The following is a 26,901-nucleotide window of genomic DNA, read 5'->3' as shown; positions in this document are numbered from 1 at the left end:
AGCACAATTGGACTAAACCAAAAGCAAAGAAGTTTCCTGAATAAACTGAATGCTTCGAAGGCCAGCATGCAGGGGCAGGGGGCTGGAGACCATGGTTTCAGGGGACATCTAAGTCAATTGGCATAATAAAATCTATTAAGAAAACATTCTGCATCCCACTTTGAAGAGTGGCATCTGGGGTCTTAAACGCTAGCAAGCAGCCATCTAAGATGCATCAATTGGTCTCAACCCACCTGGATCAAAGGAGAATGAAGAACACCAAGCACACAAGGCAATGATGAGCCCAAGAGACAGAAAGGCCACATGAACCAGAGACTACATCATCCTGAGACCAGAAGAACTAGACGGTGCCCGGCTACAACCGATGACTGCCCTGACAGGGAACATAACAGAGAACCCCTGAGGGAGCAGGAGAGCAGTGGGATGCAGACCCCAAATTCTCATAAGACCAGACTTAATGGTCTGACCGAGACTAGAAGGACCCCGGTGGTCATGGCCCCCAGACCTTCTGTTGGCCCAGGACAGGAAGCATTCCCGAAGCCAACTCTTCAGACATGGATTGGGATTGGATTGGACAATGGGTTGGAGAGGGATGCTGGTGAGGAATAAGCTTCTTGGATGAGGCGGACACTTGAGACTATGTTGGCATCTCCTGTCTGGAGGGGAGATGAGAGGGTGGAGGGGGTTAGAAGCTGGTGAAATGGACACGGAAGGAGAGAGTAGAGGGAGAGTGTGGGCTGTCTCATTAGGGGGAGAGTAATGGGGAGTGTGTAGCAAGATGTATATGGGTTTTTGTGTAAGAGACTGACTTGATTTATAAACTTTCACTTAAAGCGCAATAAAATTTATTTAAAAAAAAAAGAAATCAAAAGATGTGTTGCATGAGGCAGATCTGCTGCAAAAGACCTCTTTAAATTGTTAAAAAGCAAAGATGGTGTTTTCAATTGCCTCGTATGCATGCGAAAGCTGGACAATGAATAAGAAAGACCAAAGAAGAAGTGACACCTTTGGATTGTGGTGCTGGCGAAGAATATTGACTATACCATGGACTGCCAAAAGAGCGAACAGACCTGTCTTGGAAGAAGTACAACCAGAATGTTCCTTAGAAGCAGAAATGATGAGACTACTTCTGGACACGTAATCAGGAGGGATCAGTCCCTGGAGAAGGACATCATGCTTGGTAAAATACAGGGTCAGTGAAAGAGAGGAAGACCCTCAAGGAGATGGATTGACACAGTGGTCGCAACAATGGGCTCAAGCATAACAATGATTGTGAGGATGGCGAAAGACAGGGCAGTGTTTCTTTCTGTTGTACATGGGGTCACTATGATTCAGAGCCGACTCGGTGGCACCTAAAAACCACCTCTAATCCTTGGCTCAGGATTGGATTTTGGGGTTCCAAAACTGTGGTAGAAGATAAGAGTATCGGTTAGGAGGATTAAAGACATTAGACTCTGGAAGCGCCTGGCCCAGTTCCTGGCACTCCACAAGTACTTGCTGAATGCAAGCCATAACCCTCTGTCTTCCCTCTTCTTTGCACACCAGTCTTTGGCTTTAGGAAGCCACAGTTGGAATCCAGACTCAGAGCCCCCTCCCACCCTTGTGTGTAGGTATTCCCACCTGGTCTTTGCTGTTGAAAATCTTGAACTTGGTGACCGCATGGCTTGCTTCTGTCTGCATCCTCCACAGTTAAGTTCATTTCCTTTCTCGTCTGCCTGCGTCACTTAAGTTTCTGTCTCTGGGTTTGGAAGCTTAAAACAGCCTGTGGTTCTTAAGGAAAAAAAAAAAAAAGGTAGGGAAGATGGCCCAGCACGTATGCTGTGTTTGTGTTGGTTTGTTTATTCCTTGAGAGCGGGAAAGAGGCTGAACTGGCCTCCTTCTATTTTGGTCCGGAGCTGGAGGCTGGAGGAAACTGGACAAAGGGGAAGGTCTCATAGGCCAGTCTCCTGTCTCCCATGGCGTGCTGCCCACCTGCTTGCCAGGCCAGATGCAGGCAGCCTGCCCACTGGCGCAAGATTGTCCTGGAGCCATTTCGGAAGCTCCTGACACTGCCCTCGAGGCCAAGTTCTTCTGGGGAGCTCCGTGGAGCCTTTGTAGTTCACCCCAAATATGTCTTTGAGCCTCGAAATCAATAGTGCAGCTCTTCTCTCATTATTGGGCTTTTGTGGATCGAGCTGAGATTGAATGTAGTGATAAGACCTCCAGCTTCCGGAAGTTCTGGGGCCCAACGCTGGCATCATAAGCAAGGGACAACAAGACTTGGGACCAAAAGTAAATTTGAGAGTTACTTTCGGCTGCTAACCAAAAGGTCAGCAGTTTGAATCCACCAGCTACTCTTTGGAAACCCTATGGGGCAGTTCTCTTCTGTCCTATAGGGTCGCTGTGAGTTGGAATCGACTCGACTGCATCGGGTCTGGTTTGGTTTTTTTCTTCCCTGTGGCTGCTCTCTGTCCTCTGCCTCCTGAGTCCTCCTGGCACTTTGGGGACAGGAGTGGGCCCTGATGAAATGATGGGGGGGGGCAACATGGAGGGAGGTGAGCAGGAAGCCCTAACAGACAGGTGATTTCCAATTGGGGGTCGGTTCAGGGTAATTTGGCAAACCCCCAATTACACAGCCTGGGCTTGTGGGATATTGGGTGTGTGAAGCAGCCCAGGGATGGAGAGGGCCACCCTTCCACCAGTGCAGGTGACCAACAGTCTGGTGCTATCTCGGTCATCTAGTGCTGCTCTAACAGAAATACCACAAGTGGACAGCTTTAACAAAGAGAAATTTATTCTCTCACAGTCCAGGAGTCTAGAAGTCCGAATTCAGGGTGCCAGCTCCAGGGAAGGATTTCTCTCTCTGTCAGCTCTGGGAGAAGAGAAGGTCCTTGTCATCAATCTTCTCCTGGTCGAGGAGCTTCTCAGCACAGGGACCCTGGGTCCAAAGGATGCGCTATTCTTCTGACTCTCGGTTCTCGGTGGTATGAGGTCCCCATGTCTCTCTGCTCACTTCTCTCTTTTATGTCTCAAAAGATTCTGACTTAAGACACAACCTAATATTTTAGATTGAGTCCTGCCTCATTAACATCATAGAGGTAGGATTTACAATACATAGGAAAATCACATCAGATGACAAAATGGTGGACAATCATACAATACTGGGAATCATTGCATAGCCAAGTTGACACACATTTTTGGGGGACACAGTTCAATCCAGAGCAGGTGTGCTATGATGGATGGGGGAGCCCTTCTAGTGAGGCATGGAATGGCATGGTGGGCTGGGCCCCAGGAAACTGGGGGCCAAATCCATTTCTGCAGGTACTTGTTTTGAAAGGACACTCACTATTCCTGTTTTAGTAATACAGACTAAGAAAGTGAAACCACAAAAAGGCTTGGCTGGTAGGAATACTTGGCGAATTCTAACACACCCATTCAGCATAAACTTGTGGCCTACTAAGTGCTATGACACCACCCACCTGTCCGGCAAGCTTGTGTGTTGCTATGATGCTGAACAGGTTTCAGTGGAGCTTTCAGACTAAGACAGATTAGGAAGAAAGGCCTGGTGATCTACCTCTGAAAAGTAGCCAATGAGAACCCTATGGATCACAAGGTCCGATCCACAACCGATCAGGGGGACGGTGCCAGAATGGGCAGCATTCATTCTCTTGTGCCTGGGATCGCCATGAGCTATGGGCCGAGCCAGATAACAGCAGTGGCCACAACACGTGCTATGCTGATTGCTAGATGTTGGTGCTACACAGTAGGTCTGGTCCTTGCTGACCAGGAGCACTTGGGAAGAGGCTATCTGGTGGGGAAAGTACAGAAAGAGCCACACGAACAAGTTTAAACTCCAGCCTGGGGGAGCCAAAGGAAGGATGTTGACTTTGAGCACGGGTGACAAGGATTTGCCCCGCTGCACATTCGCAGAAGTTCCCCGGTAAACCTGGAGCTGAGCAGGGGGCCAAAGGGGAACAGTAGGTGTGGCGGAGGCAAGAGGAGAGGGACCAGCGTCGCAGGCAGCGGGAGCGGTAGGTATGGAGGAGGCGAGAGGAGAGGGACCGGCATCGCAGGCAGCGGGAGCAGCGCGGGAGGCTGTGACCGGCTGACGTGCTGGCACACTGGAGGCTGTGTGGGAGGTGTGTGCGGGGGCAGGCAGGGCTGGACCAGGCAGCCCTAGAGATGATAGGGTGACTCAGCGCCCCCAGTGTGCCCGGGACGGTCCTGAGTAATCTGGAATTGTTAATTGTGCCTCCTTCCTGACCCAAAAGTTTCCAGATTGGGACCATAAATTATAGTTGTTGTTGTTGTTAGTTGCTGTCAAGTCAGCTCTGACTCATGGTGACCCCATGTATAACAGAACAAAATGCTCCTCCAGCCCCTGCTGGTATTTGAAGCTGGTGGCGTAGCTTCCAGCATCCCAGCGACACGCAGGCCACCACAGTACAACACGCTGACGGAAGGGTGGTGGATGAGTGACGCAGACTCCTTAGTATGGAATAGATTAGGGAATTTTCACCGTTTACCCTAAGTCCTCATAAACAGGTTAAGACAGGGCGGCATCCGTTCAGATTTGAAGTTGTTAAATGTCCATGCAGCCTGCTGCGGGGAGGGTGGGGGTAGAAGTAGGACCCCCCCAGGCTCCTTCAGGGAACTGGCTCCCCAGCCACCGTTAGGACCAGCGCAGCCTTTTAACTCCCTCGCTTAATACTGCACCGTGGGGCTTGACTGACTCTTGGCAACCCCCGTATGTATCAGGGTGGAACTGTGCTCCGTAGGGTTTTCAGTGGCTGATTTTTTTCAGAAGTAGGTCGCCAAGAACCCTCTGGGTGGACTCAAACGTTTTGATTAGCAGCCAAGCATGTAACCATTTGTACTCGCCAGGGACTCCGTATTTCACTATGGAGCCTTTTTTGTTGACCCTCTTATTTTCTTCTTTTGGATCTCCTATTAATGGGGATGCAGTTTCTGAGCCCCCGATAAACTGCAAACCCTTCATCTTGCATACAGGGAAACTGAGGCCCAGACCTAATGGCTGCCAACTTGCCCCATGATGTTGGTAACATGGGACTCCTGGGCCTGGACCGGAAGGTCTGGGTCCTCTTGTCAGTGCCAGGGATGGCTTTCTAGGCGTCAGCTGGCCCTTCCGAGAGAAACAGACAGGCAGGGGTGGGGAAGCCGTGGGCTGGCTGCACAACCCTGCCTGTGGCAGGAAGTTATTGTGCTTCTTTGTGTATTTTTCCACCTTTTTTCCAAATGGTTTAATTTTAGTCTTCCTGAATATGCACAGCCTTAAAGTGTGTTTAAAAACAGCCCAGACCTCCCTGACTTCATGCTTCCGGGTCTGGACGCTGGAACTGCTGGGGGAGAATCTGCCCGGCATCCCTGAGCCCAAGGTGGGGAGCCCAGGACCTGGTCTACGCCCCAGCCTGGGGCTCAGGAGCCTCCCCTGGGCCCCTTTGATCTCCTGCCCGGGCTTCCCCTTTCGGGCCGGTGTGCACATGGGCTGCCTCCAGGTGCAGCTGGCTGCCGGCTTCTCAGCCTGAGTCATCCTGAGCAGCAACATGCCCGCTCTCCTCCACCTCCATAACCTCCCGAAAGCCCGGCTGTCTCTCAGGAATGCCTTCCAGCCCAGCAGCAGTTCACAACACGCAGGGCTTGGGCCTGTCCAGCCCTGCAGTTTTGCAGAGAGCTGGTAGGGGTGCAGAGTGAGGGTCAGGGTAGGGGTAAGTGTTGGTCATTTCACCTCCACCCCTGCTTGAAGCCCTCCTGTCTTCCCTGTTCCCTTAGGACCCAAACCTTCCTCTGGCTAGAGGTCCCGCGGGTTCCTGCCACTGCCCACCGCTATGCGCTTCTGACTAGTCTCTCTCAGCAGCATGTAATGCTTTGCACATTCCGTTCCCACTGCTGCAAATGCCCTTCCCTGCCCTCTTGGTGCATTAGCCCTGCTGACCCTCTGACCCCCGCCCCCTCGGGAGACACTGCCTGAGGTGTGGCCTCTCTGGACCACCTCATCTCCAAGTCCAGTCCTTTTCCTTTGTCTTGCTTGACCTGGAGAACTCTTTTTTTATGTTGTGTGCCCACGTAAATATTGTGCTTAGGAAAATAGAGTGCAAGGGGGTTGCGCAGTTGGCAGAAAAGGTATAATGCATGCGTTATTTGCATAAGAGATACAGTAGTTTTATTTTTTAGATATATATTCTTTTCTGTTATCATTGAAAATATACACAGCAGAACATACACCAGTTCACCAACTTCTGCAGGTACAACTCGGTGGCGTTGATTACACTCTTCAACCCAGCGAACCCTTTCCTCTCCTTTACCCCCCCTAAATCTGTGATAATCCTCACCTGTGTCATGGGCCCCTGGCCCCTGGATTGTGTGCTCCACCTGGGTGTTCACCTCTCTGGCTGCCACTGTATCTTTGGCCCCATCGCAGTGTCAGGACAAAGTCGTGTTCCAGGGTGGATTTCAGCAGTGCAACTGTATGAGTTATATGTGGCTGCTGTAACAAAGTACTGCAAACTAGATGGCGTAAAACAACACACGTTATAGCCAAAATTTCTTTCCCAGTCTGTGGGTGCTCTTTTTACTCTTTTGATGAAGTCTTTTGATAAGCATAAGGGTTTAATTTTTAGAAAATCCCAGTTATTTAGCTTATCTTCTGTTGTTTGTATATTGACAGTTATGGTTTATATCCTATTTATGCTGTATATTAGGACCTCTAGCATTGACCCTGTTTTTTCTTCCATTATCTTTATAGTTTTTGGTTTTATATTTAGGTCTTTGATCCATTTTGAATTAATTTTTGTGTATAGTGTGAGGTATGGGTCCTGTTTCATTTTTTTACAGATGGACATTTAGATTTGCCAGTACCATTTGTTAAAAAGACTGTCTTTCCCCCGTTTAATGGACTTTGGGGCTTTGTCAAAGATCAGGTGACTGTAGGTAGATGGATTTACATCTGCTTTCTTAATTCTGTTCCATTGGTCTATGCATTTGTCATTGGACCAGTATCAGGTTATTTTGACTACTGCAGCTGTATAGTAGGTTCTGAGGTCAGATAGTGCAAGGCCTCCTACTTTGTTGTTCTTCAATTATTCTTTACTCATCTAGGGCCTCTTTCCTTTCCATATAAAGTTAATGACTAGTTTTTCCATCTCATTAAAAAAATGCTGTTGGTATTTGGATCAGAATTGCATTGTATTTGTAGATTGCTTTGTTAGAGTTAACATTTCCACAATATTGTCTACCTATCCATGAGCATGGTATGTTTTTCCATTTATGTAGGTCTGGGTTTCTTGCAGTAGTGTTTTGTAGTTTTCTTTGTATAGACCTTTTACGTCCCTGATTAGATTTATTCCTAAGTATATATTTTTTAAGGAACTATTACGAATGGTATTGCTTTCCTGATTTCCTTTCCATAGTTCTCTTTATTGGTGTATAGGACTCCAACTGATTTTTGTTTGTTTATCTTGTATCCTGCTACTCTGCTCCTTCAAAGGATCATGTAACTATACTTTTTGATAAAGGGGAAGTGTGGTTTTATGTGAAAAGGTGTCATAAAGCAGAACATGCACCATGTAAATTTCTGGGGAGATGCAAAATGCCAAAATCGATGCAAAAAGAAATAGAAATTTGAGTTGCCCGATATTCATAAGAGAAATGGAAACAGGAATAAAAGGCCTTTGACACCCCACCCCAGAAGACTTTATACTGCATTTTTACCAAATTATCAACAGATAATTCCTTCTTACACAAGTTGGTCAAGAAGATGGAAGTGGGGAAGGTATAAACTCACAAACTAAGATGCTGTTCTTTCCAAAAATGGAAAAGGCTGATTTGAATAGACATTTCTCCAAAGACGATATACAGATGGCCAGTCAGCACATGAAGGGATACTGGGCATCATTAGCTGTCATAGAAATGCAAATCAAAACCACAGTGAGATGCCTCTTCACACTTACTAAACAAAACAAAAATCAAACCCCTTGAGGTCAATTCCGCTCATAGCAACCCTAGAGAACAGAGTAGAACTGCCTCATAGAGTTTCCAAGGAGCAGCTGGTGGATTCCAACTGCCTACCTTTGGGTCTGCAGTGGTAGCGTTTAACCACTGTGCCACCAGGGCTCCTGACACTTGCTAGGAAGGCTATAATCAAAATCACAGACCATAGGAAGTGTTGACAAAGATGTGGGGAAGTTGGAACCCTCATACACTACTGGTGGGTGGGTAAAATGGTACAGCCTGCTTTGGAAAACAATTTGGTAGTTTCTCAAAAGCTGAAATATAGTTACTGACCCAAAAGTACCACTACTCAAGAGAAATGAAATTATATGTTCACAAAACATAAACAAAAGTTCATAGCAACAATCGTTCATAATTGCCCAAAAGTGGAAAAAACCAAAATGCTCATCAATGATGAATGGATGTACAAAATGTGGTCCATCCATATAGTACCATTTTTTTTTTTTAATTTTATTGTGGTGAAAATATACTTAGAACATATACCATCTCAGCAAATTGTACATGTATAATTCAGTAACACTGATTACATTCTTCAAGTGGTGCAGCCGTTCTCGCTACCCTTCATACAATGGGATGTTATTCTGCTGTAGAAGGAAATGATGTCCTGATACATGCTATAACATGGATAAACCTGGGCAACAGTATGCTGAGTAAAAGAAGCCAGACACAAAAGATCACACTGTATGATTCCGTTTATGTGAAATCTAGAATAGGCAAATCCATAGAGACAGAAAGTATACTAGTAGTTATCAGGGGCTGGGATGGGTGGAGATGGTTGCACGACTCTGATTCTACTAAAAACCTTTGAATTGTACACTTTTAAAGGGCTACTTGTATGGTATATGAATTATATCTCAGTCACCCTTTTTTTTTTTTTTTTAATGGATAAGGCCAATATAAGCCTGAAATACAGAGTATGGTGCCATTAAGCTAGTAATTTTTTGGAAGGTTTATGAACTCTAAAAATGGTGTGGTGGGGTCATCTGACCTTGTCTGACCTCATCGGACCTCGTCTGACCTCAAGGGGGAGAGAAAATCATTATTAGCACCAACAGCCCAAGGCTGATTTCTATGAGGCAGAAGTCAGACATGCCTCCACCCTCCAACCTTTTTTTACCAATGCTGACACCAACCGTCCCTCCTACGACATGCTATATCCCTCTGGTGTCATGGATTGAATCGTGTCTACCAAAAATATGTTTCGACTTGGTTAGGCCACGATTCCCAGTTTTGTGTGGTTGCCTGCCATTTTGTGGTTGATGTAATTTTCCTATGTGCTGTAAATCCTAAACTCTGCCTGTGGTTATTGAGACAAGGTTAGATTATGCGCATGAGGGTTAGGGTAGGATGCAACACCCCTGCGCAGGTCACATCCCTGATCCAGTGTAAAGGATATTTCCCTGGGGTGTGTCCTGAATCACCTTTTATCTTACAAGAGATGAAAGGGAAGCAGAGCAGAAAGTTGAGGACCTCATACCAGCAAGAAAGCAGCACCAGGAGCAGAGGGCATCCTTTGGGCCCTGGTTTCCTGCACGGAGAAGCTCCTAGACCAAGGGAAGATTGATAACAAGGATCTCCCTCTGGAGCCAACAGAGAGAGAAAGCCTTCCTCTGGAGCTGGTACCCTGTATTTGGACTTCTAGCTTACTAGACTGTGAGACAATAAACTTGTCTTTGTTAAAACCATCTACTTGTGGTATTTCTGTTATAGCAGTACTAGATGACTAAGACATCAGGGTTCATAATTCCTTGCAATGGCCATACAAACTCACAGACAATACCCACAGTTAATGGGGTTTATTAGGGAAGTAAAAGATTACAATTAAGGATACAGCTGCATCTCAGCCATGCCTGCAGTCAGGCCTCTCTCTGACACTTGGCCCTTCCTCGCCTTCCCTGCCTTAGCAAGTATTACAGAGCTCTTCAGCTCCTCTAGTAAGTACTTGGAGGCACCCTACTCCACCAGGAAGTCTCAGCCCGAAGGCGCTCAGCTTTCTCACTCTGTGCCTGGGAGGCCACTGCGTCATCTCCTGCCAGTCTCCTGGTTCTGCTGATGCGGTTTCTGTGCTACTGCTTCTTGATGTCTACTACGTTACAGCTCTCTCTGCGTCTCGGGGGTCTAGGAGGGTCTCAGCACAGGCGTCTCAGGTCCAGAGGATGCCCTCCACTCCTGGTTCTTCTTAGTAGTAGTAGGTCCCCTTCTGCTCTAGAATCGGCTCTCTCTTAAGCCTAGCAGGATGGTAAAACTGACCAGTCCCTTCATTAGGGTTCTATACGCCTTATTGGCAGGGTTCAACCCCTGCAGGGTTCCATGTACCTTAGTTTGCATTCTTAGCAGCTTTGTCCAGTCCCTTTGTGGGTTCAGACATTATATTTGCATAATCCCACCCAATCATTATGTGGGAGTCACAAAGACTATGGCTGGAAGGGTCTGTATTAAATAATACACTGTGCCATCTGTGTGTTAAAGACTGCATGCATAGAGCCCAGAGTGTCAGCAACAGGTCACGCAAGCAACAGGTGTTGAGGCTTTTACAATCAAGTACATGTATGTGAATATCTCAATTTAACAAATATGCTCTACTTCTGATAAAACCCCACTCATACGGGGGCATATTTCCGTGTTCTATTGATCCTGACGAGGTGGTTGCTCTGGCTCTCGAGCCCTGTTTTGTGAGTGAGGACAGTGTAGCCCCCTCCTCCGAGCTCTGAATGGCAGCAGAGCTGGGCTTCAAGTCAAGTATCTTTTGACTACACACTTGGCGTTCCTTCCAATTAAAGAACAGCAGCAAGACCCAGCAGGTCAGCTTCTCCCTCCCTGACATGCAGGCTCCCCCAAAGCCGTGCTCTCTAACAGGCAGGTCTGCCAGTAACCCTGACTCCTTGCGCTGGGGAATGTTACTGTTTACCCACTTGGGTAGAGCATGGCAGGGGATACCACGCCCCCCAGCTGAAACCTAATCAGGAGGGAGAGGCAGGGGGACTGGAAAGTTTTACCGTGATGGAAAAATGGGTATTTTAAAATCTCAGCCGTGGGTAGGTTGAAAGGCCTTTTTCCTAACCCTCTGGTGAGTTAGAGACTATTTCAAGACAGTGATGTTCAAGGGCCTTCGCCCACGATCCATTCTGGGGGGAGTAAGATCCCACATGGGATGTAGGGTGGGCCAAATGAGCAGTTTGCACAAAATAGCTCCGGGGAACACAGCCCAGCTTGGAAGCCTGAGGATTTCTCTGGATCCAGGGCACTTGGGACACTGGTAGGGGCTACTGGAGAGGCAATTCCCACTTGGCTACCAAACCCCGTGCCCTGGTTACCTTGGACATTCCACGTCCACTCTAGGGCCCTGTTTCAAATGTCTCACCTACCCTGCATGGCTGTGGGGAAGATGCTTCCAGTCTGTCTCACGTCAGCTGGCTGCCAGCACTTGGGTCTTCAGAGCACCAAACCCCCAAAAAAGCCCCATTGCCATCGAATCGATTCCGACTCATAGCGACCCTACAGGACAGAATAGAACTGCCCCATACGGTTTCCAAGGAGCATGTGGTGGATTCAAACCGCCGACATTTTGGTTAGCAGCCATAGCACTTAACCGCTATGCCACCAGGGTTTCCCAGAGCTTATCAGGACCTTGGAAATCGTTCCAAGCTTAGAAGACCAAAGATTTAAGTCTTGTCCACATGCCCACTGAGGGCTGAATAGGAATGAGAACCCAGTTCTAGGGTGGTACAATGGAAAACGCTTCAGAAACACAGCAACCCTTCAGCAATAACTCCCACCCCACCCCCAGCCCCTGGTAACCACTGATAAACTCTTGTCTATGCATTTACTGATTCTAGAAATTTCATGTAAGTGGGATCATACATTATTTGTTCATTTGTGTGTCTGACTGATTTCATTCAGCATAATATAATGTTTTCAAGATTCATCCATATCATAGCATGTGTCTGAACTTTTCCTCTTCAGGGCTGAGTAGTATTCCATTGTATGAACAGACCACATTTTGTTCATCCATCCATCTCTTTGGACACTAGGTTGTTTCCATCTTTGGCTATTGTTGAATAGTGCTGCAGTGAACATCTGGCTCAAGTTCTTAAGTCAGACTTTCCCTCCCTGTGCCCTGGTTCTGTCACTCCAAGGTCTGACCTCTCTGAACCCCACTTTCCTCGCCTATAAAGTGGAAACAGTAACCCTAGGATGACGTGGGGCCATCTGGGAGAGTCAGAATTGATGCATGGGCAACCCTGGCTTTCCGTTATGGAAAAGGTAAGGAACTCATACGTTTAGATTCCTGGGGGGACCTTCACCTGAGCCTTGCCCCCAGCTGCTCTCACCTGGCCTGCATCAGAGGCCTGTGATGCTCCGATTTAAATAAAAATGGCTCATTCGCTCCCCTGCTGCTTTTAAGAACCTGTCCTTTTAAGAATCGGAGCCCTGTCACAGCGGTGAAGTGCTCCTCGGCTTTGGTTCAAACCCACCAGCTGCTCCGCAGGAAAAAGATGTGGCAGTCTGCTTCCATAAAGATTACAGACTTGGAACCCCTATGAGGCAGTTTTATTCAGTCCTGTAGGGTCACTATGAGTCGGAATTGCCCTGACCGCTATGCATTTGGTTTGGTTTTTGGGTTCTTTAAAATGCTAGGGGTGGTACCTAGCCATGCCCACTGTCTCTGTGGTCCTCATGCAGCTCACCCTCATGCCCAGGCCTGCAGTCTTCAAGCAAAGTGTCTTAGCATCTTAATGGTGCTTCCCCCTCCCAGTGCCTCCAAAACAAAGTTTCCGTCTCTCCCAAGGGTGCCCAGAACTGCAAACTTGGACTTGGGAGGGGAGTGGACGCCTTCACGTTGATTCACCGTGAGTCAACGCTGGCCTGTAGCATCTGGCCTCAGTGCTGTGGCTTGTAAAAAAAAAGGATGCTTAGTATCGTTTGGCAAGGTGTCTGCTGTTTAAAGACCTAGTTCTGTTCTCTAGGTTACCATTCATTGTTTTACTATTCATGAGGGCCTGTCCAGAGAGCTAGTCACATTTTCCTATAAATGACGAATTTATAGCAAAATCACCACCCAAGTTTGTGACTCCTACGCTGTGGTGTGTTTCCTGCAGGGACCTTGGGAGCCTGCTTCAGCAGGAGACTTATTTTATTCTGATTGGTGTTTCTGTTTGTCTGCTCATTGCAGAGAATGGCCAACTGGTTTGTTGACAACCTTGGTAGTGTCAGAAGCCAGGAAAGGCATCAAGTCTGTTGGCGATGGAAACAGCAGGGGATTCGTGTTTGTAAGTTATGTTCCATATGCTCAACCCCGAGCCAGTATGAAACCATCTCTAACAGGGCTCTGGGAGGAACGGAAGCAAGTACTCCAGCAAAGACCTGACTCAGTATTTTAAGTCAGTTTGGACACAAAAGTCAAATTTAAAAACCAGTTGCCTTCGAGTCAGTCCCAACTCATGGCGTCCCCGTGTGTGTCAGAGCAGAGCTGTGCTCCACAGGGTTTTCAGTAACTGATTTTTCAGAAGTAGGTCACCAAGCCTTTCTTCTGAGGCACCTCTGGGTGGACTTGAACCTCTAAGCTTTCACTCAGGTGGACTAGGAGAACAGGCCTGCTTAGAGCCAAGGGAGCTGAGTTGCCATCCCAGAGGGCCTAGAAGCCCAGGGCCAAGGTGTCTCCACCCAGAATCCAAGGAGTGTGGCCAACACCCAGAGTCTGGAGGGTGGGGCCGTCGCCCAGATGGGCTCAGAGAAGAAAGGATTATTGTCAAGCCTTGAGAGCTAATGTACTTAGTTCTGTTGGGTTTTGGACGTGCTTGGTGGTGCCTGTTATACCTTCTTTCCTTCCAATTTTTCCCATTTGCAATGGAAATGAATTTTTTGGGTGGGTAGGGGGGCAAAGGGTAGAATATTATGGATTTAATTGTGTCCCCCCAAAATATGTCATAAATCCTAACCTCTATGCCTGTGGTTATGATCCCATTTGGGAATCGATTTTCTTTGTTACATTGATGAGACAATGATACTGTAGGGTGTGTCTTGAGTCAATCTCCTTTGAGATATAAAAGAGATTAAACCACCAAGCTAGTGAGCAGAGATGGGGATCTCCAAAGAACCAGGAAATAAAAGGGGAAGAGACAAGGATCCCTCTACTCTCAGGGAAGGCTTTCTCTTTCTCTGTCAGCTCCGGGTTACAGCCAGTGCTCTGAAAATAAATAAATTTCTGTTTGCTAAAACCATCACTTGTGATATTTCTGTTATAGCAGCACTGGAGAACTGAGACAGCGGTCCTGCCCATCAAAGTGAAGTGTCCTGGCCTCCATGGCCAAGGACTTTGCATGTGACTTGACTGGGCCAATTAGATCCTCTGCAGGGAGAGATGCAAAGATGGAAACCCAGCTCAAGTTCCTTCCTTCTACGCTTGTACTTGATGAGCCTGCCCTGGCCTTCACACCTGCCTGGGCTCCTGTTTCTGAACCTGGCTCGCCACCCCGGCCTGGCTGCTTTGAGCCACCTGTTAATCTCCCAGCAAATGTCTAGTGGGTTTCTGAGTTCCAATAAATTTGAGGTATTGGCTCCATTTGCAGATGTTATTTCCTGCCTTCTCTGAGCCATGCACATATTCACATACCTGGTGCATCACTCATGTACTATGGCATCAGAAGAATTACAAGTCAGCAGGCCTCACAAACTCAGCGATCCTCAGGGCCAAATTGGGAGGATTGATGGGATGGCTGGCTTCTGTAGGATTGGTGGGAGAGTTGGGGACAGGGGCCCACAGGAGGTGTGTGCCTTATCTAAAGGGGGATCTACTGCTCTGCTCCCTCTGCTGAGGGTTTTGTGGGATTGATTTGTTGAAGGCTCTGAAACAAGGCTCTGAGCAAAGGTAATGTCTAGAAGACTGTCTTTGTGTATTGTGAGTTCAGGCGTGAAGCTAACTTGGCTGAGTTCCAACCCTGCTTCCACCATGTCCTTGTGGTGTAACCCCAGGCAAGCAACTCAGCCTCTTAGTCTTAGTTCTGTGGTCCACACAATGGTTTCCATGAAACGGTGCAGGTCAGGTGTTTCAGCACGGGCGGACACTGAGTAAGCGCTGAACGAATGGTTTGTGAGCAGAGAAAATTTACCTTAAGGAAAATGAGGTAGTCCCAGTTATTGTAGAGACTGGGGCTGCTCCATGTTGTTCACTAATATACCCCAGTACCTGGCACAGTGTAGGTGCTCAAATATTTTAGTTGACTATTAGGGGTTTTAAAATATTGAAACTTTAAATTCTTATAATTTAAAAGTGCATAGTTGATTTTATGACAACTTTGCATGAAATAATCCTATGTAGGGATATAAAAATCTATCCATCTACCTACTCATGCAACTATCCATTCATCTATCCATCCTTACCCCATCCCCTACATGGCCAATTGTGGTTTTACCCATTTCACTACTGCAAAAGGTGAGGAGGAGAGAATTAAAGGGCTGCCTCTGTTAGTATCAGCAGTCACCTGCTAATGCTTGGTGAACTCATGAAGACCTCTATTGTGGATATGAAGAGTATCTACGCTGGTGTTCTATTGCTTTTGTTCTAACCCCAGGTTGACCACTTCTTGGTGAGGTGACCTTGGGCAAGTCATTGTTTCCCATGTGTTAAATGGAGAAAAGATTGAGGTTGTCAAGGATTTCTTACTACTTGGATCCACAATCAACACCCATGGAAGCCAACAGTCACAAAATCAAAAGATGCATTGCATTGGGCAAATCAGCTGCAAAAGAACTCTTTAAAGTATTGAAAAGCAAAGATGTTACCTTGGGGGCTAAGGTGCGCCTGACCCAAGCCATGGTGTTTTCAGTCACCTTATATGCATGCTAAATGTGGTCAATGAATAAAGAAGACCAAAGAATTGATGCCTTTGAGTTGTGGTGTTGGCAACAAATGTAGACTATACCATGGACAGCCAAAAGAATGAGCAAATTTGTCTTGGAGGAAGTACAACCAGAATGCTAATTAGAAGCAAGGATGGCAAGACTACATCCCACATACTTTGGACACTTTGTAGGAGGAATCAGTCCCTGGACAAGGAAATCATGCTCGGTAAAATAGAGGATCAGAGAGAAAGTGGAAGATTCTCAACAAGATGGATTGACACACTGGCTGCAACAATGGACTCAAGTATAGCAACAATTGAGAGTATGGTGCAGCACCGGGCAGTGTTTCGTTGTGTTGTGCATGGGGTCACTATGAGTCGGAACCAACTCGATGGAACCTAACAATAACAACAACAAATGGAGATGAGTCATATCCCTACATCTTAGGGCTGTGAGAATTAAATGACATAATGTGTGTTGCATTAAAATATTTGAAACTTAAAGCATTTAAAATGCCTCACACATGGTGAATGACTCAGTAACTGAACTTCGGTTCCCTGAGACTATTCCGGCAACTCAGAGGCTATATCATTCCTGCCTTCCCCTACATGGTCCCACTGGGATTCCCCCTAGCAAAGTTGTAGGGCAAGTGTTATGGATTGAATTGTGTCCCCCCAAAATATCTGTCAGCCTAGTTAGGCCATGAGTCTCAGTATTGTGTGATTGTCCACCATTTTGTCATCTGATGCAATTTTCCTGAGTGTTGTAAATCCTGCCTCTATGATGTTAATGAGATAGGATTATTGGCAGTTACGTAGACTCAATCTACATGATTAATCTACCACTTAAGCCAATTTCTTTTGAAGTATAAAGGAGAGAAGCGAGCAGAGAGACAGGGGGACCTCATACCACCAGAAAAAACAGCACCAGAAGCAGAGCATGTCTTTTGGACCCAGGGCCCCTGTGATTGAGAAGCTCCTAGACCGAGGGAAGATTGATGTCAAGGACCTTCCCCCCAGAGCCAACAGAGATTGAGAAAGCCTTCCCCTGGAGCTGATGCCTTGAATTTGGACTTTTAGCCTCCTACACTGTGAGAGAATAAATTTCTCTTTGCTAAAGACATCCACTTGTATTTCGGTTACAGCAGCACTAGATGACTAAGGCAGTGAACTTGTCTCTCAGCAGTGTCCTGTTTCTCGCATGTCTCTCCTTCCGACTCTCTCCTGAAGGGTCTTCATGCCTGGATCTGGGTCTGATGAACCCACGGGCAGGAACTGGTTGGACCTCTTCATGCCTCCCTCACTGCACAAGGCCCCCCTCTGTCAGTGGCTGACTGTGACCCCACTGACCCAGAGCCCATGTCTCTCTTCTCTCACAGGGAGTCCGACCTGTTCCTCCTGGACAGCCGTACCCTCTGGGCTTCAGAGGAGGGCTGGCTGGTATTTGACATCACCGCCACCAGCAACCACTGGGTGGTCAACCCGCGGCACAACCTGGGCCTGCAGCTCTCAGTGGAGACTCTGGATGGTAAGTCTCCTGGCCTCCACCCTAGTCCACCACTGCCCCAGCAGCCCGAACTCATGAGCCTGGGGAGCATCTCACCACAGCTCAGGCTAGTTTCCTGCCATCGCAGCCTGCCCCGCACTTCCCTAGTCTGCACTGTCAACCCAAATCCAAAGCTGCCCTCTCTTTCTCCTCTTGCATGAAGAGATGCATGCTTGGTCCCAGCAGGTCTGAGTGAGACTCTTTTAACTCACTATGGTTCCCCCACCAGCAGGGGTGGTGTCACTCTTGTTGGAAATACAGAATATCAGCTCACCCCAGTCCTGCTGCATCAGAACCTGCACCTTAGCCAGAGGCCTGGGTGACACCTGTGTACCCAGCAGTCCGAGAAGGGTTGCCTTCTCCTCCGCAGCATTAACCTTGTGTCCTGTGCACTGTAGGATGTTGTGCAGCATCACTGGCCTCTACCCACTAGATGCCAGTAGCATCTCTCAGTTGTGACAGCCACAAGTATCCAGACATTGCCAGATGTCCCCTGAGGGACAAATTTGCTCCTGGTTGAGAACCACAGCACTGGTGGTTCTCCCAGGAGACCATGAACACGACTCTGCCACATCCCAAATACTTGGAGACTTGTTGTAAGTCCCTCCCCTTTAGCTCGTCCCACCCCCATCACACATTCTAGGAAATGACGTCATTCACCTCCTATGAGAAGGGCAAGGAGGAAGGACGCCCACAGAGCGCGGGGGAGCTGGGAGTGAGCCTGGCCAAGTCAATTTCTCCTTCCCCCCAAATATATTTCTAATTAAGTTGGGTTTTTTTCTGGGTGTATGGCTTCTTCCATCAACCATTTTTAAGGAAAAAAAAAATGTATTCATTTATTTTGACTAGGTAATACTTGGAAACGCTGGTGGCTTAGTGGTTAAGTGCTACGGCTGCTAACCATAGGGTCGGCAGTTCGAATCCGCCAGGCGCTCCTTGGAAACTCTATGGGGTAGTTCTACTCTGTCCTATAGGGTTGCTATGAGTCGGAATTGACTCGACGGCACTGGGTTTGGTTTTTTTGGTTTTAGGTAATACGTACCATGGCTCAATCAAAGCTACACAAATATGTAACTATGGATAACTTCCCCCCTACCTCCTTTCCCCAGCTGCTGAGTTCCACCGAAGAGGCGACTGTTGTTAGGTGCCTTTGAGTCAAATCCGACTCATAGTGAAAACAGAGCAAAATTCTGCCTGGTCCTGTGCCGTCTTCACAGTCATTGCTTTGTCTGAGCCCATTGTTGCGGCCACTGTGTCAATCCATCTTGTCGAGGGTCTGTATGTAATTTAAACAATTACATGTAGATTCTGCTTCCTTCTTTATGTCCACAAGTGTTAGCATAGTATCTACGATGTTCTTCGCCTTTATTTCAAAGGCCTGTGGAAGGTCTGATCTGGAAAGGAGGGTGCCCAGACCATCCAGAACACGCCCTATGCCTGAGTTTAAGAAAACCAAAATTTCTCACCTAAGACAGCCCACCATGTGGGCAGGGGCCACAGACTTTAGGACCACACTCCCATCTCCTAATTTCCTGGCCCGTCTCCCTCCCTCCCTTCCTCCTTCCCTTCCTCCCTCCCTCCCTTCCTCACTTCCTACTTCCCTTCTCCCCTCCCCTCCCCTCCCCTCCCCTCCCCTCCCCTCCCCTCCCCTCCCCTCCCCTCCCCTCCCCTCCCCTCCCCTCCCCTCCCTTCCCCTCCCTCCCTCCTTCCTTCCTTCCTTCCTTCCTCCCTCCCTCCCTCCCTCCCTCCCTCCCTCCCTCCCTCCCTCTTCCCACCCTCCCCCTTCTCTCACCTCACCTCCCCTTCCTTCCTTCACACTGATGACCCCCCCTTCCCCCATTACAATTTCTCTTTCCATGCTCCTCAAGCTTGAAGGGGGCCCTTGAAAGTGCTAGAGTTTTCCTTTGCGCTATATTAAGGGTCAGAAAACTATGGCCTGGGTGTCAAATACAGTCTGCTGTCTGTTTTTGTATGGACTATAAGGTAAGAATTTTTTTTTTTTTTACTTTTTTTTAAGTGGTTGAAGAAAGTCAAAAGAAGAAGAATATTTCATGTCATATATAATCAGATGAAATTGAAATTTCAGTGTCTGTAAATAGAGTTTTGTTGGAACACAGCCACATTCCTGCATGTACATATTGTCCAGGGCTGCTTTTGCCATACAATGGCAGAGATGAGAAGCTGTAACAGCGCCCATTTGGCTTGCAACACCTCAAGTATTTATTATCTGTCCCTTTCAGAAAACCTTTGCCAACCCCTGCTCTGTGTTAGCATTTCTCAAACTGTGTTCCATACGTGTCAATAGGTATCTCAGAGAAAAGGGCAGGGTTTCAGGATCAATGAAGTGAGAAATGCTAGACTGAATAAGCTAAACAGGATTCTTCTCTGCAGGACTTATCAGAGCCTTGATTTTGCTGGTGCCTGTAGTGAATCTCCTGTTGGAAGATAGAGCTTAGAGGCATTGCAAACTTTTTGGTGATGGGATCATTCTCTTCTTTTTCTGTTAAAAACCTCTTGCGGGACATATTGGGGATGGGGTAAAGAAGGAAACAAGGTAAAGGTGGGTTCCATTCTCCTTTTCCCAGTGACCATTTCCCTGGCTGTGGCTATTGGTTAGCCTCCCCAACTCTACCCAATGCAACGATCATGCTTTTTCTGTTCTGCCTGCCCTGCTGGCTGGAGGTGGCCCAGATTTGGTTTTCCCTCTTCTTAAGTAACATTCAATCCCCATAGCCAGTCCCTCTCAGTACTGGGGCTGCCAGTATCTTTTACCCCAAAACAAGGTCAGGGTCTTTTCCCCCTTTGCTTCCACCTCTTGCTCCCTCTGAGGCTCTGGGTGAGGCTTGGCATTTACTGAGACAGAGCTGTCTAATGGTTAGAGCTTGGACTCCTCAAGTTCGAATCCCACCCCTGCTGGTTAATAGTTTCCACCTCTGAGGCTTCTTGTGAGGGATTAGGTGTGTTCATGCAGGTGAAGAGCTTAATTGCTCAACAGATGGTCGGTATGAAGCTTTCTGCCATTGTCTCCTAATCCCCACATTACCTGGTGAGATAGATACTATCACCAAGATCCACATGGTATGCTGAGGAAACTGAGGCTCCTTGGGCCCCATATTCTGCAGCCCACCTGGGAATCTCTCTCCACTCATGGGCAGTGTCGCCTTGAGGCTGCCAGATGCTGTCTAGATTCAGGGCCTTGTTACCATGACAAAACACCCTATTCCCAAGTAGGATCACATCCACAGGTATAGGGGCCAGGACTTAAAACACATATTTTGGAGACAGAATTCAGTCAATAAGAAGGGCCATTTAAAGGGTTGGAGGGCATATACCCAACAAGTGTGATGTCCCACGCTGCCTCTGGGCCACTGGCTGCAGGGCTGTGGATACTTAGTCCCGCAAGGCCAAGACTGGGGGAGACCCCCCTGCAGCACAGCTGGCTCCAAGGTGCATGGTTCCTTGTCTGTTCACAAGCCCGATTAGGGGAGCAGTGAAGAGGCCCTGACAACCCAGAGGCTGGGGTGTGTCCTTCCGGGGCTGGGCAGGCATTGGTGGCAGGGATGGTACTAGGTCGTTGGGGTTGGACAGACAGCATAGTGCTAATTGCATTCTCACTTGACACCTGGGCCTTGATGAATCCAGAGAAGTGTCTAGAATGAATATGTTGTCCAGAATTAACGAGCAATAGCTGAATCCCATGGGTGTCAGAGGGGCAGCCAGTGGCCTCAGGGCTGGAAAACAAAGAAGCCACAAGAAAATAAGGATGCGAGGCGGGGCACATGGCAGAGTAGTCAGACGCTTCCTGTGGTCCTTCTTACAACAAAGACCGGAAAAAACAAGTGAATCGATGATATATGACAATCTAAGAGCCCTGAACATCAAAGCAAAGTTGAGGAATTGGACCGAGTGGCAGGGAGAGGGAGAGACGGTTCAGAAGCGGTGAGGAGTTGCCAGACCTGACCTGGCGGGAACTGGCACCCCGCAGGCCAGGTCTGCTGGCATGAGTGCACCGAGGCAAGCAGAGGCGCTCAGGCTGCGTTTTCTGCATTGGGAGAGACTGAGCCACGGAGAGTCCACTCCAGCATCCAGAACCAGTGAAAAGTGGCACTCAGTGGGCAAAAGATAAGTACACGCATCTAACCTACTGTGCAGATTGAAAAAACATCCCTTTGGGAAAAAGCTTTCTCCCATTTAGCTGCTCCCTCCCCACTGTATACCAGTCTGGGCTGATTTCAGCAATTGCCACATCCTCTGGCCTGGAAGTAGGACCCATCAAGCACCCTGAGCCATTTTCCTGGCCTTGGAGAGGGAACAAATTAACAAACAGGAGGAAATAATCTGCCAGCTCCCCTAAGCTGGGCAGGCACAGCTTCTTTGCCTAGGCACAAGCATAAAGGGTCCAAGGGCTTCAAATGCCTTTCACCCCTCCATAGACCTATGCGGGCCCATTTTAACAGTGTAGACCCTTGTTAGCACAGTACAACAGGGTATATACCTGAAGCCTAACTTCACTGTATCAGCTATATCGTGGAGTGGCAGGTTTGTGACATTTGACACTGCTCTGCCTATTTAGCAGGGTCCTCATCAGGGACCTGAGGACTGGTGGCTCCACCCACACCACCTAGCCACCCATGACATGGGTCCAACAATAAGTGGTGCCTCCCATTGCTTACATCCAACAGCATTGGGTGCCCATTCCGGCTGCAAAACCCACCCTCCTACACGCTCTAGGGAACAGGGACACGCTTTCCTCCCAGATACTTAGGGGCAGCTCAGCATGTGGCCATCTACTGCATCTGGACACGTGTGCCTACAGCAATGGCCCCTGCCCCTCTAGGACTGTAGGTGAGAGCCTACACCATGCACTTCATGACTGGACACCTGAGTTGAATCCATACAAGAAAAGTAAATGGACTCCTGGGCTCACATACCTAATAACAGATCTAACCACCTGGTGACAGGTTGTTAAAGCTTCAAAGGCACCAATAAGCAAACTAGCTCACACAAGCAACCTATTGGGGCATATCAAAACAAACCAAAAGAGGAAGCTAGGACACAGTGAGCAAACATAAAATAAATATAATAATTTACTGATGGCTCAGAGACAACAGTCAATATCAAATTACATAAAGAGGCTGACCACGTTGTCTAAGCAAGCTCCCAAAACAAAGAATTGAGAAAACTTCTGGAGGAAGATAACTTCCTGGAATTACCAGAGGTAGAATACAAGAGATTAATATACAGAACTCTTCAAGAGATCAGGAAGTAGATCAGGCAAAATGCAGAGCAAGCCAAGGAACACACAGATAAAGCAATAGAGGAACTTAAGAAGATTATAGAAGAGCATAATGACAAATTTAACAGGCTACAAGAATTCATAGAGAGACAGCAAACAGAAATCCAGAAGATTAACAATAAAATTTCAGAATTAGACAACTCAATAGAAAGTCGTAGGAGCAAAATTGAGGCAATGGAAGTCAAAATTAGTGAAAGTGAAGATAAAGTCTTGACACCAATGTATTTGAGGAAAAAAATCAGATAAAAGAATTTTAATAAAAAATCAAGAAATCCTAAGAATTATGTGGGACTCTATCAAGAGGAATAACCTACGAGTGATTGAAGTACCAGAACAGGAAGGGATAACAGAAAATAAAGAGAGAATTGTTGAAGATACATTGGCAGAAAACTTCCCTGATATCGTGAAAGATGAGAAGGTATCTATCCAAGATGCTCATCGAACTCCACATAAGGTAGATCTTAAAAGAATATCACCAAGACATATTATAATCAAACTTGCCAAAACCAAAGATAGAGAATTTAAAGAGCGGCTAGGAATAAACGAAAAGTCATCTACAAAGGAGAGTCAATAAGACTAAGCTCAGACTACTCAGCAGAAACCATGCAGGCAAGAAGGCAATGGGATGACATATATATAGCCTTGAGGGAAAAAAATTACCAGCCAAGAACTATATATCCAGCAAAAGTGTCTCTTAAATATGATGACAAAATTAGGGCATTTCCAGATAAACAGAAGTTTAGGGAATTCTTAAAAATCAAACAAAAATTACAAGAAATACTAAAGGGAGTCCTCTAGTGAGATAATCAGTAACATCAGGTGACAACCTAAGACTAGAACACAGGACAGAGCAACCAGAAGAAAATAAGGATGCCACCCTCTCTGACTGGTCACATCCCCTCCTTTTTTTTTTTTTCCTGTGCTCTGTGCCTGCTGCAGTGTGGTGCACTGGCCAGTCCCGGTTCTCCACTCACCTTCCCAGGGTCCTCCTTCCACATCTCCGCCCACCTGCCCCACCGCCCCGGGAAAGCGTTACCTTTCTGTGCCTCTGTGAACCCCTCCTACCCTTGGAGGGCTTGCAGCTTCTCCATATTCATGACTAAAGATTTCACCTTCCTTAATTTGTGGGATCCTTCACCCTAATTTTTTTTTTTTTTTCACCCTAAGATGTCCCTAGACTTATGGACAATGGTGTTAACTGTTCAGACTCAAGTCTGCTGGAGCAGTCTGTGGGTTCCATGTCTGCCCCTTCCAACAGTATGGCCCGGGTAGATGACTTTGCTCCTGTGTTGCCACTTTTCTCCTATGTGATACTGAGACTACACCTCCTTCTGGAAAGTCTCCAGTGAGAGGTAATGCAGAGCAAACACTCCAGCAATGGTGGTTTCTCATTTTTGTTGAGAATCAGGGTAGAACCCACCCTATCAGTTAGCAATGCATTCCTTGGCAAATGGTAGAAAAGAAAGTTGTCTTATCTTATGAGGAGGGAGCATCATGGTGAAGTTCTCAGCTGGGTTCATCCCAACAGCCTCTTAGAGGGAGAAAGATGTGGCAGTCTTCTTCCTTAAGATTATAGCCTTGGAAACCCTACGGGGCAGTTCTATTCTGTCCTATAAGGTCATCCCATGAGGACATTAATGGTTTTCTTAACAAGTCTAGAACTAGGTCTAGGGCTGGTTAGAGATAGTTAACCAGTTGTCTCTGACTCATGGTGGGTTGGTTAAAGCAGGGTGCAGTAAACTTTTTCTGTAAAGTTCCAGATAGTAAATACTTTAAACTATGTGGTCCCATAGTCTCTGTCATAACTACTCAACTTTGCTCTTGCAGCACGAAAATAGCCATAGGCAATATGTAAACAATTATGCATGGCTGTGTTCCAGTAAAACTTTATTTACAAAACCAGGTGGCAAGCCAGATTTGGCCTGTGGGCTGTACTTTGCTGGCCCCTGGTTAGAGTGTCGACAGTAATCACGGCCTTTTCCCTCGGCCCCACCATCTTGAATGTGCTGACATTGTTCTGAGCCTCATCCCATGACTGTTGGCAAAATGGCTGCTGCCACCATTTCCCCCAGACTTGGAGGAAGGAAGCAGATGGGCTGGGTAAGGGATGCTGTCTTCACCTGCCTGCAGCACACACCCTGAGACTTGGAAGCACCAGGTCATTTGATCCCACCTATCTTAGTCATCTAGTACTGCTGCAACAGAAATACCACGAGTAGATGCCTTTAACATGGAGAAATGTATTCTCTCACATTCTAATAGGCTACAAGTCCAAATTCAGGGCATCAGCTCCAGGGGAAGGCACTTTCTCTATGTCGGCTCTGGAGGAAGGTCCTTCTCGTCAATCCTCCCCTGGACTAGGAGCTTCTCCGTGCAGAAACCCCAGGTCCAAAGGATGCACTCTGCTTCGGGTGCTTTTTTCTTGTTCTTATGAGGTCCCCGGAAACCCTGGCGGTGTAGTGGTTAAGTGGTATGGCTGCTAACCAAAAAGGTCGGCAGTTCGAATCCGCCAGGCACTCCTTGGAAACTCTACGGGGCAGTTCTACTCTGTCCTATAGGGTCGCTATGAGTGGGAATCGATTCAACAGCAGTGGGTTCGGTTTTTGGGTTTTATGAGGTCCCCAACTTTCCGCTTGCTTCCTTTTCCTTTTATTTCTTGTAAGATAAAAGGTAGTGCATGCCACACCCTGGGGAAACTGCCTTTACATTGGATTAGGGATGTGACCTTAGTAAGGGTGTTACAATTCTACCCTAATCCTCTTTAACATAAAATTACAATCACAAAATAGAAGACAGCCACACAATACTGGGAATCATGACCTAACCAAGTTGACACGTATTTTTGGGGGACACAATTCAATCCATAACACCACCTGTAACCTTTTGGAAGTAGATTGCCAGACCTTTCTTCCAAGGTGCCTCTGGATGTGTTCGAACTGCCAACCTTTTGGTTAGTAGCTGAGTGTTTAACTGTTTGTGCTGGCCTCCCCGCCCTCCCCCACCCCTGTACTTCTATACGTTGGTATCTGCTTTAAATTTCTTTTCCTCCCTGTGTATTCATGTTGTGTCATGTTCTGTTAGAGGACTTTATACCCACACCTTCGCAGCTCTGCCCCTTCATATCTATCTTGTTCTGGTGCAGCCCTCTGGCACAGAGCAGCGCTCCATGATTTTTGTTCAATAGACGAATGAAGGTTTAAGTAGCTCCTCAGTACTTGTGCTGTACCCCATAATTTAATTAACTCACCTTGTTAATTGTCTGCATTGTCTCCAGAGTTTTGCAGTTAAAACTCTCCTACAGGGACTTATAAGTCTGTCTTGACTTACTTCAGTGAGTGTGTCTATAACGTGGTCATTGATAGGGGATGAATTGCCCCCTTGCTCCGCCCCGCCAGGGGACATGTGGCAGTGTCTGGAGACATTTTTAGTTGTCCCAGTCCCGGAGGTAGAGGGCAGCGTGCTACTAGCATCTGGTGGGCCAAGGCCAGGGATGCTGCTAAACACCCTGCAGTGCGCAGGACAGCCCCCTGACAAACAGGTGTGTGACTACATGTTTTCTGGTTTCGTGGCATTTACCTAGAATTGTTGATAACTCTGTTTAACTTTTTGAGGAATTGCCAAAATGTTTTCCCTACCTCTTTTTTGTTGTAGTGTTACTCGGCATTGAGTTGAAAACTTGAATCTTTCCTCAAACTTGGTGATAAAAGGAGTAATTCCCACCTACTCTCTGGTGCCTGCTCTGTGACAAGCCCAAGATTCTTTACAGCTCAGTTCCCTATCCACAAGAAAGGGGCAAGAACAGCCCCAAGACAACAGCTGAGACTATGTTATCAAGATGGCAAGAAATCAGGCTTCAGGGTTGGTTTGATCCAGTAGCTCAGTGAGGTCACCAAAGAGCCCAGTCTAACTGCTTATCTCTGCTCTGCCTTCTGCTCAGCCTCACTTGAAAACAAGCTCCCCCTCTGGTCACTGCAGCTCCTTCCTTTTGTCCAAGCAGACCCCATGTGACAGAGTAGGACTGCCCTACAGGGTTTTTTAGGCTATAATCTTTACTGGAACAGATTATTAAGTCTTTCTCCTTGGAGCCGCTGGGTCAGTTTGAACCTCCAACCTTTCTGTTAGCAGCTGGGTGCTTAGCTGTTGCATCCTTAGGGCTCCTTAGTTACCATATATTGGACCACAGAAGTCCTTGGGTGGCATGAATGTTTAAG

The 26,901-nt window shown here is 47.2% G+C and overlaps 1 protein-coding gene across 1 annotated transcript in view; it reads left to right on the top strand.

The window, feature by feature from the left end:
* Positions 1–26,901, top strand: part of BMP7 (bone morphogenetic protein 7) — an 86,565-nt gene that overhangs the window by 46,629 nt on the left and 13,035 nt on the right. The window contains exon 3 of the mRNA XM_003419910.3: positions 17,228–17,376. Coding sequence (XP_003419958.1) covers positions 17,228–17,376 — 149 coding nt within the window. The remainder of the gene's footprint in view (positions 1–17,227; positions 17,377–26,901) is intronic.

The sequence above is a fragment of the Loxodonta africana genome, chromosome 24 (assembly GCF_030014295.1).
Source record: "Loxodonta africana isolate mLoxAfr1 chromosome 24, mLoxAfr1.hap2, whole genome shotgun sequence".
In the NCBI taxonomy this organism is placed as follows: domain Eukaryota; kingdom Metazoa; phylum Chordata; class Mammalia; order Proboscidea; family Elephantidae; genus Loxodonta; species Loxodonta africana.
Note: the sequence above shows the minus strand (reverse complement) of the source record. Positions and strands in the feature narration are given on the sequence as shown.